This window comes from Lipotes vexillifer, unplaced genomic scaffold (assembly GCF_000442215.2).
Source record: "Lipotes vexillifer unplaced genomic scaffold, Lipotes_vexillifer_v1.1 scaffold1094, whole genome shotgun sequence".
Lineage (NCBI taxonomy): Eukaryota > Metazoa > Chordata > Mammalia > Artiodactyla > Lipotidae > Lipotes > Lipotes vexillifer.
In genome coordinates this window covers 424,863-440,356 of record NW_006792775.1, presented here as the reverse complement: position 1 = coordinate 440,356, position 15,494 = coordinate 424,863, and the positions used below count along the sequence as shown (strand labels likewise).

The following is a 15,494-nucleotide window of genomic DNA, read 5'->3' as shown; positions in this document are numbered from 1 at the left end:
TGCTGAACTATCAAGGAGATTTTGCCAGTTTTAACCATGGGGCATTTGTGTTGTGTGTATATAGTTAGCTCAGCAGAGATTAAACAGGGCGGAAGACCAGACGCCCTTCCCGTCAAGGGCGCTGTGTCCATCCAGCACAAGCCAGCCACGTGGCTGCAGGGCGCTGGGCCGCCTGCCACGGCCCCGGCTGGGGGAGCGCGCACACTCTGGGCCCTATCCCTATGCTCTGGCCTCTGTTCATGCCTCCCGGCTCCTTCTCAGGCCTTCAATGATCTTCCCAACTTCCTTTTCTAGAGGGAATTGTGGCCCGAAGAGTAGCAGTGGCGGGCGGTCTGGGCGGCGCCTCTGGCTGCACCACAGACGCTGTTCTCAGCGCCGGAAGAGAGCCGGTGCCCGCGGGTCGGTCCAGTGACACCTCTTCCAGGCTGCAGACGTGCCTCCTGGCCGTGCCAGGGCCGGGGGGGAAGGTTTCTGGTTTCTCTCTTCTCATAAGCCCCTGGCCCCCCTCACGGACTCATCTCACTCCAGGGCCCAAGGCCCAGCATGTGCACTTGGGGCAGATCGGAGGTTTACATCTGTGAAGTGATTTCCCCTTTTCCTCCCTTAGTCACCCTGGGTGGGGGTCCCCCTCCTGGACAGGGGAATTCTTCTCCGTGGGGGATCTGTCTCTTGTACGTTTGTTTGCACCTTTGTTTCTATCAAGATGGGCTCATGGCACCCGTGGTACTTGTTTTGCTCACGCGGTTTGGCTTTGGCGGCTGGAGCTCTCAGTCGGCTCCCGCGTCCCTTACCTGCCGCTCAGAGCACCTCCCTCCTTTCTGGTGCTAGAAGACGCTCCAGGCCCATCTTGGGGGTTCCCCGCCCCAGCCCTGGAATCAACCGTTTCTCCAGGGAGCCTGGTTCCTTTATTGGAGAACGAATGCTCTTAGGAACCAAGATCTGGGCGCTCTCGGCTGGCAGCAGGGAAGCAGTGGGTCCAACCGGTGTGTGCAGACACAGCCCTAGGGCTCTGTGCCCGTCCGTCTCCGTCTGTGTCAGCCGGCGTGTCTGAGCCAGATCTCCTGCCCCAGGTTAGCTTGGGTTAAGAAGGAATTCCCAAGGGGTTGTGTTGGGAGCCCGGGGTTCGAAGTACTCGGCGCACAAGAGCGGCTCCCATCCACGAGGTCTGCTCACGACACGGGATTTGATGCAGTTAAGAGGTATTTACTGAGCAGTCGCTGTTTTCCAAGAACTGTGCTGGTGCCAGGAACACCAACATGGCAGGTCCAGGTGAGCGGGACTCGCGGGCTCGCGGGGGACAGGGTGTGACACGAGGCCGCTTCCCTGAGGACTTCCAAGCTGAGAGGCAGGAGGGTCTATGGGGCCCCCAGCCTCACGGGCAGCCGCACCTCTGCTCCCACTAACTGTGAGACCTTTGCTCTCCCTGGAGGAATTTCTGTGTGTGGTTACAGCCTTCGGTTTTTTCTGTAAGTATTTCGTTCTTTAAAGTAGGGACAGGGGACACGCTAACTGAGTAGCATCTCAGAGTCCCCGTAATGCGCGTGTTTCCTGAAGCGAGTGAGGCGGATGGCGGGGGTTCGGGGTGGAGCATGTCAGTCAGCGCTGGGCAGAGAAGGGAGCTGCAACCTACAACAGGAACCAAGAAGCAATTTGCTGCTTTGCATATACTCTCGGGGGTAGCGGTGGGAGGCGGTCAGTGGTGTTATGAACGGGCGTCTGGTGTGGCTCATGGGTGTGCAAGTCACACACTTACCCACTGGCTGGGAGCAGGGGCCTGGCCTGCAGTCAGTGCAGCCAGGTGCACCGGACAGCTCGGGTCATGGCTGCACACACCAGCGCTAGCGGTGCCACTGGAGTCCCCCTCCCTGGCTGGTTAGAAGGAGCGGCTCCTTCGTGTCTTGTGGGGAAGACACACAGAAGACCCACCTAATGGAGCCGCGTGGCTGGGCCGGGGGCACCTGGGCTGTGATGAGGGTCCGGCTGGGGGACTGCAGGGCCTGACCGTTCAGGAGACGATCCTGACAACTGAGAATCCTGGCCTTCCTCAGTTTGGTTTCCTACACATACTTGGTAGCAATGAAATCCCCTGGTACTTGGAGCAAGGTTGGCACATTGGTGTGACCTGGAGCCCTGCTTCCCACTCAGCAGGTGCCCACCCCGCGTCTGGGCAGCGGGGGGCGGGGACGCGGGTCAGCCTGTCCCCGCGACTGACGCCTGTGTCCTCTTGCAGCAGTCCTGTGTCAACTGCGGCCGGGAGGCCCTGAGCGAGTGCACCGGCTGCCACAAGGTCAACTACTGCTCCACCTTCTGCCAGCGCAAGGTAGGCCCCCCCCGCCGTGTCACCTCTGCACTGTCCCTGGGCTCCGGCAAAGCCCCGAGGCAGCCACACAGGCCATGGCTGTGGAGGCCACTGCTCCCCAATGACCTTGACCTTGTCGCGGTCAGTGCTTCCCAGCCCTGGACGCCTCGTCATAGACCCTGAAGGTCAGCGCGGTTGTACGTGTAGGCGTCTGATTCTAAGAAGATTAGAGTGTTCTGGAGTAGCAGTTGCTAGTTCAGGTTTTTCAGGTTTTCATCACTTTTCTCACCTTTACTCAGAGTGAGGGGCTAAGCCATTGACTGGGCTTATCCTCTCCTCTTAGAAACTTTCCACGATTAAAAAAGGTAACTTGGGCTTCCCTGGTGGCGCAGTGGTTGAGAGTCCGCCTGCCGATGCAGGGGACACGGGTTCGTGCCCCGGTCCGGGAAGAGCTTCCATGCCTGGATCAGTCCTGAGCTGGCAGAGGTAGGGGAAGGGAGAAGGTCTGAAGCAGAGGAGACAGCAAAATTTTAATCTGTTATTGCAAAAAAAAAAAAAAAAAAAAAGTAACTTGCCGGGTGGACAAATAGTAGAATATCCCACCCCTGGTGCCTGTGACTTGGAGCTGCATCTGCGGACACAGCCTCTGCCGCACAGGGGACCGTGTGCCTGGTGGCTTCCCAAAGTGCCCCGTCCTCAGATGTCCTCGGGAGGGAGGTGGGCAGGAATGACCCCCAAGACCAGGGTGTGTGGTACGTGGCATCTTCCTCCTCTGCGTCTCAGGGCTTCCCGGGGGGCTGCAGGGGTCCGCACAGCACGGAAGGCGTGTCCAGGGGCTCCCAGCTATGCTCCTGAGCTCTGGCCTGTTCCCAGGGCGGGAGACTTGGGAAAGAGACCCACAGGTCTGCTTTCCCAGGTGTCATGTATGGCTCGTGTGCTGAGGAGAGGGCCCGCATGCCTGCTGCGCTCGGGGACGCTGGGAGGAGCCCAGGCAGCCAGGAGGAGCCGACGGGGTGGACAGGCTCCTGCTGGCTCGTGATCCGAGAGGGCGCTGCTCGGTGACTCTTCCCTGACTCTGAACCATCAGAGGAAGATTCGTGGGTTTATTTCTTGACGGAGTCGTTTTAGCCAGATGACATTTTGTCTAAATGAAAGCTGCAGTCTTGGAACCTGTCTTGGTGAATTGGGCAGTTATATTTCAGGTATAACCTTGTTGACAAAGACTCCATTTTTTCCGTTGATTGTGTTAGGTTTGTGCCCCTGTGACACGCTGCCCTGATAAAGGCATAGGCTTTGGTTTTATTGGGTTGGCCACAAAGTTCCTTCGGTTTTGAAGTAAAAACAAAAGACATGTTTTTTATTTTTCCCAACAACTTTATTGAACAACGTATTCACCGTTTTGTTCCACTACCTTCTGCCATTTTTCAGGCAACTTCATAATTCCATCTTCCCAAAACTTTTTATCTTTTTGAGCAAAGAACTGTTCCAGGTGCCTTTTACAGTCTTCCAGGGAATTGAAATTTTTTCCATTAAGAGAATTTTGTAAAGACCAAAATCAATGGAAATCCGAAGGGGCAATGTGTGGTGAATACAGCGGATGAATCAGAACTTCCAGCCAAGCTGTAACAGTTTTTGCCTGGTCATCAAAGAAACATGCGGTCTTGTGGTATCCTGATGGAACGTGATGCGTTTCCTGTCGACTCATTCTGGAGGATTTTCGTCGAGTGCTGCTTTCAGTTGGTCTAACGGGGAGCAGTACTTGTTGGAATTAATCGTTTGGTTTTCCGGAAGGAGCTCATAATAGAGAACTCCCTTCCACTCGCACCATATACACAACATCACCTTCTTTGGGTGAAGACCGGCCCTTAGTGTGGTTGGTGGTGGTTCATTTCGCTGCCCCACGATCTCTTCTGTTCCACATTATCGTACAGTATCCACTTTTCATTGCCTGTCACAATTTGTTTTAAAAATGGAACGTTTCCATTAAGTTTAAGTAGAGAATTGCATGCAGAAATATAGTCAAGAAGGTTTTTTTCGCTTAACTTATGTGGAACCCAGACATCAAAGCGATGAACCAGAACCAAGCTGATGCAAATGATTTTCAAGGCTTGGTATGGATATTTCGAGTGTGTCAGCTATCTCCCGTGTGGTATAACGTTGATTGTTCTCAATTATTGTTTCGATTTGATCGCTCTCAACTTCAACTGGTCCACCTGACCGTGGAGCATCGTCCAGCCAGAAACCTCCAGCACGAAACTTCGCAAACCACTTTTGACACATTCGATCAGTCACAGCACCTTCTCCATATACTGCACAAATCCTTTTTTTGTGTTTCAGTCACATTTTTACCTTTCTTGAAATAATGTGGTATGCGGGCCTCTCACTGCTGCGGCCTCTCCCGCCGCGGAGCACAGGCTCCGGACGCACAGGCTCAGCAGCCATTGCTCACGGGCCCAGCCGCTCAGCGGCATGCGGGATCCTCCCGGACCGGGGCACGAACCCGCGTCCCCTGCATCGGCAGGCGGACTCTCAACCACCGCGCCACCAGGGAAGCCCCGCAAACCACTTTTGACACGTTCGATCAGTCACAGCACCTTCTCCACGCGCTGCACAAGTCTTTTTTTGGGGGGGGGGGCGTTTCAGCTGCGTTTTTACCTTTCTTGAAATAGTAAAGAATAACATGCCAAAAATGTTGCTTTTTTCCTTCAATATTAAAATGGCTACCCAAAAAGTCACCAATTTTGATAACCTTTTTTTTTTTTTTTTCTTTTGCGGTACGCGGGCCTCTCACTGTTGTGGCCTCTCCCATTGCGGAGCACAGGCTCCGGATGCGCAAGCTCAGTGGCCATGGCCCACGGGCCCAGCTGCTCCGCGGCACGTGGGATCCTTCCGGACTGGGGCACGAACCCGTGTCCCCTGCATCGGCAGGCGGACTCTCAACCACTGTGCCACCAGGGAAGCCCTGATAACCTTTTTTTAAATGCATGGTGATATGACAGGTGTCACAATACAGTCTAACAAAATTGTTTCGAATGAAGTTAAAATTAAACGCTACTAGAGCCATCTTATGGAAAAAAACAAACTCTTTGGCCAACCCAGTATTCACAAAAATCAGTATACAGTGAAGTTCAAAAACCGTAATTTTCACGTGGGATCCATCATGAACACTCAGTAGGACCTGAATAAACTTAAGCTCTGGGCTCCTTATAATAAATGGTGGTGCCGACAGTACAGCTTCTGGGCCTGCCCACTGTGCTCCCCAGAATTCTGTGTGCTCCCCAAAGACCTGGAAAGGTAGTTAATGTTACCTTCTTACAAGTTGGACAAGGGCCATGAATTGTTTTGGCTTTTACGTGCAGACTTTATTTTCTTTCCAAATCCCATGTCGGGTGTGTGTGTGTATGTTTTACATCTTCATTGAGGTATAATACATACCATAAAATCCACTAATTTTAAGGGTACGATTCAGTGGTTTTTAGTAAGCTTGCATTTGTGCAAACATGACAATTTGGTTTTAGAACTTTCCATCACCCCGAAAGCCCCCTCGGGCCCACACCCCAGCCACTGGCAACCACGAATCTCTTTCTCTGTAGATTTGCCTCTTCTGGACATTTCACGTAGCAGGAGTCGTATAACATGTGGTCTCCCGCATCTGGCTTCCTCTGACCAGCGTGTTTTCAAGGTTCATCCACGTGGAGCCTGAGTAGCGTCCACGGTGTGGCTGGACCTCGTCTTGTCCTCCAGTCCTCCGCCAACGGATGTCTGAGTGGTTCCCGCCATGTGACTGTCGTGAACACTCACGAGCGAGCTCCAGGGTGGAGACAGGTTTTTGTTTGTTTTGGCTACATGCGTACATGGATTTGCTGAGTCATATGGTAAACTTGTGTTTAACTTTAGTAAGAAACTTCCCAACTTTTCCGAAGTGACTGCACCCCCTACAGTGGCGGGTCCACCCATGTCCACAGCGCTTTGCTCTTTGCTTTCTGGTCGTAGCCCTTCTACCGGGTGTGAAGCGACGTCAGTGCGTTTAGTCTGCATCTCCCTGACGTCTAAAGATGTTGAGCATCGTTGTGTGTGCTTATTGGGCGTTGTATATCTTTTGGGGGGAAGTGTCTATTCAGATCTTTTGCCCGTTTTTAAATGGGATCGTTTCTCTTCTTACCGAGTGTGGAGGTGTCTGTGTATATTCTGGACACAAGTCCTTTATCATATACGTGATTTCCAAATATTTCCCCCCGTCTGTGACTTGTTTCTTTATTTCTTAATAGTGTCATTTGAAGGGCAAAAGTTTTTTTAATTTTGATGAAGTCCAGTTTACTTAAAAAAAAATTTTATTATCTATTATTTTTTATTTTTGGCCATGCCATAAGGCTTATGGGATCTTAGTTCCCGACCGGGGATCAAACCCGGACCCCCTGCAGTGGAAGCATGGAGTCCTAACCACTAGGGAGTCCCAAGAAGTCCAGTTTATTAAAAAAACATTTTTAATGGAGATCACGCTCTTGGTGTCATATCTCAGAACTTTTGCCTGACTCAAGGTTGGGAAAATATCCTATTTTCCTCTAAAACATTTATAATTTTAGCTCTTTTTTTTTTTTTTCCGGACGCGTAGCATAGCTTGCAGGATCTCAGTTCACCAACCAGGGATTGAACCTCAGCCATGGCAGTGAAAGTGCCGGATCCTAACCACTGGACCACCAGGGAACTCCCTTTAAGCTCTTATTTTTAGATTGATGACCCATCTTGAGTTAATTTTTAGGTATGGTGTGAAACACTGTGGACTTGAGCCCAGCACACATGAAGTTTTACATACTGTATAGACTTCCAGAGTCAGGTAATCTACATAGTCAGGGAATTTACAAACTAAAAGTTTATTCTTTTGAGTCTAAAAATAACAGGTGCTGGAGAGGGTGTGGAGAAAAGGGAACCCTCTTACACTGTTGGTGGGAGTGTAAATTGGTGCAGCCACTATGGAGAGCAGTATGGAGGTTCCTTACTAAACTAAAAATAGAGTTGCCATTTGATCCAGCAATCCCACTCCTGGGCACTTATCCAGAGAAAACTCTAATTTGAAAAGATACATGCACCCCAGTGCTCGTAGCAGCACTGTTTACAATTGGCAAGACATGGAAGCAACCTAAATGTCCATCAACAGAGGAATGGATAAAGAAGATGTGGTACATACATACAACAGAATACTACTCAGCCATAAGAAAGAATGAAATAATGCCATTTGCAGCAACAAGGATGGACCTAGAGATTAGCATTCTGAGTGAAGTAAGTCAGAAAGAGAAAGACAAATACCATATATCACTTATATGTGGAATCTAAAATATGACACAAATGAAATTATTTACAAAACAGAAACAGACTCACAGACATGGAGAACAGACTTGTGGTTGCCAAGAGGGAGTGGGGTAGGGGAGGGAGGGATTGGGATTAGCAGCTGCAAACTATTATCCATAGGATGGATAAACAACAAGGTCCTAATGTATAGCATGGGGAACTATATTCAATACCCTGTGATAAACCATAATGGAAAATAATGTGCAAAAGAAAAAATATATGTATATAACTGAATCACTTTGCTGTACAGCAGAAATTAACACAACACTGTAAATCAACTAAACTTCAATAAAAAATAAATTTAAAAAAATTTATTCTTTTGATATACAGGCAGACCTTGTTTTATTGCACTTCTCAGATGTTGTGTTTTTACAAATTAAAGGTGTGCGGCAGCCCTGCCTTTTCAGGTGAAGGTTATCATTTTTAGGAATAGAGTGTCTTTGAATTAGGTTCGTACAGTCACACACTTAATAGACTACAGTGTAGTGTAAAAGTGATCTGTATAAGCCCTGGGAAACCTGAAATCTTGTGTGACTTGCTTTATTGCTACATTTGATTTATTCTGGAACTGAACCCGCAATGTCTCTGAGGTATGCCTGTAATGATTTGAAATTTTACTTTTTTATTATAAAAATAAGGCAACACGTTGTAGAAAATTTGGAAGACATAGGACAGCACGAAGATAGGCAGCTGGAACCCTGCCCTCTGGGGGTCACCGCTGGTCTCTGTTCTTCCGAGTGTGTGTGATGTTCATTCAAGCCTTGTCATGGCTCACCAAACCCTAACCTCTCCGTGCGTCTTGGGGTCTGTGTCTCCACTAACCACGCCCCGTCGGGCCCCCAGAGCGAGCCCTGCTCCAGGCCAAGTTCGGCTGCATTTCCCGCCCGTGAACGGGCGACGGCAGCTCCCACCCTGACAGGGGGCGTTGCGGGGCGGGGGGGGTGGACGTCCTCCCCGACCTCCCTGGGGGCCACGGCCTCCCAGCCCCTCTGTGGACACGTGGCTGGCTCCGGCGCAGTGTTTTCACTTTTGCGATGATAAGTAATACGGCGGGCAGCACCATCAGAGACGAGTATGCCTCTGCAGGTGTGTGTTTTCGTGTAGATCCCAGGGAGGAAGCAGCAGGATCAGAGCATGGACGTGTCTCAAGGGTCGTCCTGGGTACTTGCCTTCGGAGCAGGTCCCTAAACAGGAGGGTGGGCGAGACTGGGAGCCCCCTGCCCCGGAGGGCTGGCCGCTCAGCACGTGCACACCCACTCCCGGGCACAGCCTTCTCACTCGGAACCGTAACACGGAGTCTGTCCTTCCTTTCAGGACTGGAAGGACCACCAGCACATGTGTGGTCAGTCGGGAGCTGTCACCGTGCAGGGGGACGACATCCATGTCGCCGAGGGTGTGATCGAGAAGGTCACCGTGTGAGGGCTCGCGGGGCCTCTGTGGCCAGGAAGGAGACCCGAGGACGGGGGCCACTGAGGACGAGGAGGAAGTGGCTGGCCAGGTTACGAGTGGACGTCACGAGACCGGCGCCTGGGCGGCGCGCTCCTGCTGCCAGGCCCCGAGCCGGCGGGTGGGCGGCCGGTGGACGCGGCCTGGGCCCTCGATGCCCGCTCGCGGTGCTTTTTTTATCGCTTGGATCGTGAGCGTCCGGTCTTCCCTACGGGTGTGTCATGTTCCGTAACACGCGTGTACATACATGTGTCTGTCAGTAAAGTTGGCGCCCCTGCCCCACGCGGACTGGTGACTCCAAGCTCCGACCTCCCCGAGGCCCGGGGGCCCGATCGTGCAGTTCACAAGCCGAGACCGGATGGGGCCCAGCCCGGCAGGACGGGAGGCTGGCACCTGCTGCCCAGGAGCTGGGGCCCCAGAGCTGCCAGCCGGGAAGGCCGAGCTGCCGTCCAGTCTCAGGGACGGCTCGGCGTCTGGACGTGCCACCTTCCCTTTGCACAGAGCGCGCCCGGGACCCCTGGGGATCTACCCAGGGTGGCTCCTGCCTGCGCCCGGCTATCCTCGCCCAACTCTCGTGGGCTGGGGGCCTCGTCCCTGCCCTTCCCGGCACCCTGCCCAGCTTGTCCCCAAGCCTGGGTTCCAGGAAAGCTTGCGGTGCCCCGTCTTCTGTGCACTGAGAGATGGACTTTGACCCCGACACTCGCCTCACTGTTGCATCTCGTTCACACCTCCGGCCCCACGCCTCCCGGCTCCTGCTTCCAGAAGGTTCTTCATAGCACATGGAGACTTGCCTTTTGGGCCATGGGCTCCCCAGTGAGCCAAGGGGGTGGCACCCACGCCCGTCCCCCTGTGCCCAGCCTGGCTCCAGGTGGGGGAGGACCTGCCCCCCAGAAGCCCCTCTGTCTCCGTTCCATCGGCCTCTGCGGACTAAGCGGGTTTATTTGGGTTTTATTTGTTTTGTCGTCCTGCCTGTCCACCACCTTGGGGAAGGCCAGGCCCGGCCCCTGGGGTTTGCACAGCATGAAGGTGGTGGGAAGTGAGGACTGGGGGTGGGGGCCACGTCGGCCTCAGCAGAAGGGGCTGCACCCCCAGAAGGAACCCCCCCAAACCTGAAAAGGCTAAAATGGCGACTTAGGTGGGCAGCGCCCACAGGGAAAGGCTTCCAGGTCCCTCCCTGGCGTCCAGCTCCAGGCAGCGGCCTCCCTGTGAGCAGACTGGGAGGCCTTGGGGCCAGGCCCTGCGGGGAAGCCATCCTGGGCGAGGGTTTCCTGGGGTTGGGGCGGCTTCTCCTCTCCTTCTCCTTAACGTAGAAGCCTGGGCACCGCACGTGTTGTGGGCGGTTTTCCAAAGTGTATCGTTTCTAAGCCTTTGAAGCCATCTCTGCATAACCCTGGACATCAGGATCCTTCTGGAAATTGCCATCCAGGCGCCAAGGGTGCGTTGACACCCTCAGTTCTGTGTCAGCACTTCTGATGGCTTCTGCCAGACTCAGCCGCGGGGGCCAGGCCAAGGCCTCTGACTGTGCGGTGCGGCAGCTGTCCGGGTGCTGCGGGTCCTCTGAGCTGAGGCTGCGGCGACGCTTGGCATCAGTGGGCCTGGGACCCTCGAGGCACCTGCTGAGCCCCCGGGTCAGCCAGGCTCTGTATATCTGCACCTGTTCTCCCAGTGCCCCCTTTGTCCTCCCCCTGCCCACCTTGTCCCTGTGCCCACCTTGTCACTCCCCCGTGTCCAGCTGTCCCCCCTGTGCCTGCCTTGTCCCCCTCTTGGGGGACACAGGAGTCTGCCCACAGGGCCAGCAGGGACAGCGCCGGACACCCGCAGATCCCAGCCCATCTGCAGCCCCACCTCTGAAAGAGGTGCACTTACTGGCCTGGCCTGTCGGGGGCACGGTCACCCCATCCCTAGTATAGGAGATGAGAAGGGGACGTGGAGGGGGACGTGGCCTTGCTCCACACAGACCCCGGGGTTGGTGGGCATGGCGGCTGGTGCCCACGGCTGGCGGGCAGGGGTGCTGCTACTTGACACCCTCTTGGCAGTGGCAGACACCAGCTCTGACCACCTGGAGTGACCACGGAAGGCCCGGCAGGTGCACGTCGGGGCACATCAGAGATGGGTGGCAGGGCATGGGCGTGGGGTGTGGACCTGAGGGACGAGCCAGGTGGCAGGGCTAGCGGCTGCAGTCAGGGGCCCTTTGCTCCGACCCTGACCCTGACCCTGCTGTCAGCCTGATGGTCCCTTCAAGTCTGAGGTTCCCAGGAGGGACCACCAACCCAGCTCTGAAGCAAGTGTCTTGCCCGGGTGAGGCTGTGCCATCTGGGGCTCCTCCTGGGAGGAGCCCCAGGGTATCCGCTGCAACCATCCTCATGCTTCACAGGCAAGAAGGTGCTGGAAGCTGAAGCAGCCAACAGACCTGGGGTCCGGCCCTGGGCCCCCTCCCCCACTCCCATTTTGTGTTGGTCCCTGTGTGGTGCAGGGACACAGCACCCCATACTGGCCCCCAGTCCATCAATACTCGGTTCCTCGAGGGCCAGTCTCTCCCAGGATGGTGGGGCAGGCTGGTCCTGGGGGGTGGTCAGGCGGGGCTTCTCAGAGGAGGCGGCAGCTGAGAGTCTGAGCGGGAAACGGGGCTCACCCAGAGAGGGGGACAGGGCGGCCCTCCTCTCCGCGGAATAGTGTAGCGCGCTGAGGGTGGGCCTGATGCCGTGGCTCTCACAGCCCATGGTTTCTCATGTTCAGAGAACTTGGCACCCGGCACTGGCCGGCTTGGTCACAGTTCCTGACAGGAGCGCTCAGCCACAGTATTGGGAACAGCGGGTGCCCATGGCGGGTGACTTGGGAGGGTCCAGGTGAAGTCCAAGTGGGGCTGCCTCGGGTTGCGGGGGGGGTGCACGCTGTGGGCAGGAGATGGGCAGCCACTCCCTGCTCTGCCCACTTGCTCCCAGCCAAGTGGGCAGAGGTTGGCTGAGTGCCTTGTGGGCCTGCGCTGGCCCTCCCTGGAGGGAGGCTGCCTCCGTGAGCCCACCCAGCACCCAGGCCCCCTGTTTCTCCAGGCTTTGGGCATCTATCAGCAAGTCAGGAGCTGGCAGGGAGCTGTGCTCCGACCTTGAGGCAGCTGCCAAAGCAGTGGCAGGGGCAGGTCAGCTGCATTTTGCAGGGACAGTGGATGGGGCCACCAGGACGAGGGAAGGAGGCTGCTGGCCTGGGAACAGCTGTCGGGTCGGGGTGGGTTGCAGCTGGCCGGGTGTGTGGGGGAGGGAACCTGTTCGGGGAGGGTGTGAGTCGGGGCAGTCTTCCCAGGCAAGGGCCGGCCCTGTTCCCAAGGCTTCTGGGGCAGGGCAGACCTGGCTTGATGGGGTCTCGTCTCTGGGCTTCCTCCGAAGGAAGGAAGGGGTTAACTGGCCGGATGAGGGTTAGTGGAGGCCTGAGGTCCTCCTCCTTGCCCCCTCCCCCGCCTCCAAGAGCCTTCCCAGCAGGTGTTGGGCATCTGTTTAATTACTCCTACAAACCCCCAGGCGAGGCAGGGTGCTGAAGAGGGGCTGCGGTGCCAGCGGTCTGCTCAGCAGCAGAGGCGCAGAGCCTTGCGGAAGACGGTCCGGAACTCAGCGTTGAAGACGGTGTAGATGACGGGGTTGAGGGCGCTGTTGACGTAGCCCAGCCAGGTGACCGCGCTCACCAGCCGCGGGGGCACGGCGCACGTGGGACACAGCGCCCGGGAGATGTGCACGACAAAGAAGGGCGTCCAGCACAGCAGAAAGGCCCCTGGGGGCGGGGTTGGGGCTGCCGTGAGCGGCTCCCTGCCACGCCCCCCGCCCCGGGCGCCGCCTCACACCCTGGGCGCTGCAGTCTTCCCCTCTCTGCCCACGTCCCCCGGCCGGTACCCACCGACCACCACAGGCAGGACTCTCATAGCTTTGCGCTCCCGGCGCGAGATCTTGGCGCGTCTCCTCCTGCGGGCCGGCAGCGGGGGTTCGGCCGGCATGGCTTCCGAGGGCAAGATGGCATCCGAGGCTGGGGTGGCGTCGGGGGGCGGGGGGGCGTCCGGGGGCACGGCGGCGTCAGGGGCCGGGATGCAGTCTGGGGCCGGGATGGCATCCGGGGGCACGGCGGCGTCGGGGGCCGGGGTGCCGTCGGGGGGCGGCGTGCCGGGGCCGCTGGGGCGGCGGGCTGCACGGCCGTGCAACTTGGCGCAGCGGGCTGCCTCCCAGCGCCGAAGGCCCCGGAACGTGGCCCAGTAGAGCAGCAGCATGAGCGGGCAGGGCAGGAAGAACGAGCACGCGGACGAGTAGACCACGTAGTCGCGGTCCTCCAGGCGGCACACGGAGGGATCGCGGCTGCGCGCGTCGTTGAGGCCGCACAACACGGGTGCCGCCACCGCTGCCGACAGCAGCCACGTGGCGCCGATGAGCAGCAGCTGCCGGCCACCGCGGCTCTGGCGGTTGTAGTGCAGCGGCACGGCCACTGCCACGAACCTGCGGGGAGCGTGGTGAGGGCGGCGGGGCCGGGGCGGCCCTACAGGGGACGGGGCGGTGGGGGCAGCCTACCTGTCCACGCTGATGGCGCACAAATTGAAGATGGATGCTGTGCACAGCATAACGTCCATGGCCATGAGCGTGTCACAGAGGCCAGGGCTCAGCAGCCACACGCCGCCTTGGACCTGGGCGCAGGGAGGGGCCCCGTAGCAACAACAGACACAGGACGCTGCCCTCCCCCAGCCGCCTGCCCCGAGCTGTCTTTCTGACCCCCAATGGTCCGGGAGCAGAGGGGGCTGAATATCAGAGGGGAGGGGAGAGGAGGGGAGGGAAGTGAGCCGGAGACAGCTGGGCAGTCCTGCCCGCCCCTCAAGCAGGGCGCCAAGAGACGCCCCCCTTCCTTTCTCTTAGAACTGAGAAAGGCCTTGCGGGGGGGGGGGCGGATCCTGGGGGGCATAGTCACCTGAGGACTGCGATCTCTGATGCTGTAGGGCTCAGGATACTGTGGGGTCCCTCCCTGCACAGGTGGGGACCCTGCGGCCCTAGAGTGTGAGCCTAGCACCCCTATACCACCCCCCAGCCCCCGCAGACAGCTAAGAGTCAGTGTCTGCGGAAACTCGCTCTCTGGGCCTCTGGACGTGTCATTTCACTCCTGTCCCCTCACCCGTAAGAGAGGGCGAGGATGGCACCCACAGCATTGTTACAAAGTCAAGTCCCCGGCGCCGTGCCCGGCGGTCCCACCAAGGGCAAAGGAGCAGACAGCCGCCCCCCGCTAAATCCCCTCCTGCTGACTTGGGGCGATTAGGAGCTTAAGAGCCGTCATTGTGACGTCTGTCTGCAGCTCGGCGGCGGGGGCAGGGGGGGGGAGCGGCAGGTCATGTCTGTCCTTGTCCTGCTAGCCTCTGCCCCAGCCCTGCCCAGACTCACTGTGTCCACCTTAGAAAAACCAAGCCTCCCCTCCCCCATAGCCCAGGACGCTGTGTCCCCAATTCAGCCCTAAGCAGCTTTTCTCTGCCCAAACTGCAGAGTGGACATGGCTGGCACCAAGGGGGACCGACCCAAGGACCAGACCTGCTCTGGGGCTGGAGGCTCCTGGGCCCAGGTTCTGGCAGGGGCCCCGGACCCCACACCTGCGCCTTCCCTTGGTTCCACTGTCAGGCCCGGGTGTCCCCTCGCTCCAGCTGTGCTCACTGCCCTGCAGCTGAGCGTCCTTCCTGCTGGGTGCCCAGTCGGTGCGTGAGTGAGGGTCTCCTGCCCTGAAGTGTGCTGGTGTGTGCCCGCCTGTGGTCCTGCCTGGCTGTGGTGTGGCTTCGTGCAGTGACGTGTGTGTCTCTGTGCCCCAGGGGGACACAGAGGGGTAAGCCTGAATCTGCCTGTCTGTCCAGGATCGGCGGTGCCAGCTCCATGCTCACCCTTCCACCTCTACACCTGGCTCCCCCCTGGGGGAGTGGAACTCGGCTGAGGGGGCTGAGTGGGGGGCTGGACTGCCAAAGTCACCTGTTTCTGGGTTCTCTGCTTGAAGGACAGAGGCATCTCTTGGGTAACAGACACCAAGACAGAAAGGGAGAAGAGAGAGGGGCAGAAGAGGGAGGGCGGACAGACAGCCAGGCGGGCAGATGGACAGCGAGACGGGGGAGGGGAGTGAGGCTCGGAGGTGCTGGAGGCTCCGGTCGTCCTGGGACGAGGCGCGGCCCCCAGCTCGAGGCTCCTGAGAGGCCAGGCGGCAGGGTCACGCTGGGTCCTCGGTGTGGCTCGGCACAGGGAACAAGGAGCAGGTGAGGGTGCGCGTGCGGTCGCGACGCGGGCTCACCTCGGAGTAGACGAAGAGAGGCAGCACGAGCAGGGCGAGCAGGAGGTCGGCGGCCGCCAGGCTCACGATGAAATAGTTGGTGGGCGTCTGGAGGGCGCGCTCGGCCGCCACGCTCGCGCACACG

General features: G+C 57.5%; 2 protein-coding genes across 2 annotated transcripts in view; one reads left to right on the top strand and one right to left on the bottom strand.

Annotated features, from left to right (window-relative positions):
- Window positions 1-9,066, top strand: part of DEAF1 (DEAF1 transcription factor) — a 27,013-nt gene extending 17,947 nt beyond the window's left edge. The window contains exons 12-13 of the mRNA XM_007465921.1: window positions 2,231-2,320; window positions 8,960-9,066. Coding sequence (XP_007465983.1) covers window positions 2,231-2,320; window positions 8,960-9,064 — 195 coding nt within the window. The 3' untranslated portion in view covers window positions 9,065-9,066. The remainder of the gene's footprint in view (window positions 1-2,230; window positions 2,321-8,959) is intronic.
- Window positions 9,067-12,647: 3,581 nt separating this feature from the next.
- DRD4 (dopamine receptor D4) overlaps window positions 12,648-15,494 on the bottom strand; it is a 2,992-nt gene continuing 145 nt past the window's right edge. The window contains 4 exon segments of the mRNA XM_007465920.1: window positions 12,648-12,850; window positions 12,974-13,560; window positions 13,633-13,745; window positions 15,371-15,494. The exon segment at window positions 15,371-15,494 is cut by the window's right edge and continues 10 nt beyond it. Of these exon segments, the coding sequence (XP_007465982.1) occupies window positions 12,648-12,850; window positions 12,974-13,560; window positions 13,633-13,745; window positions 15,371-15,494 (1,027 nt within the window).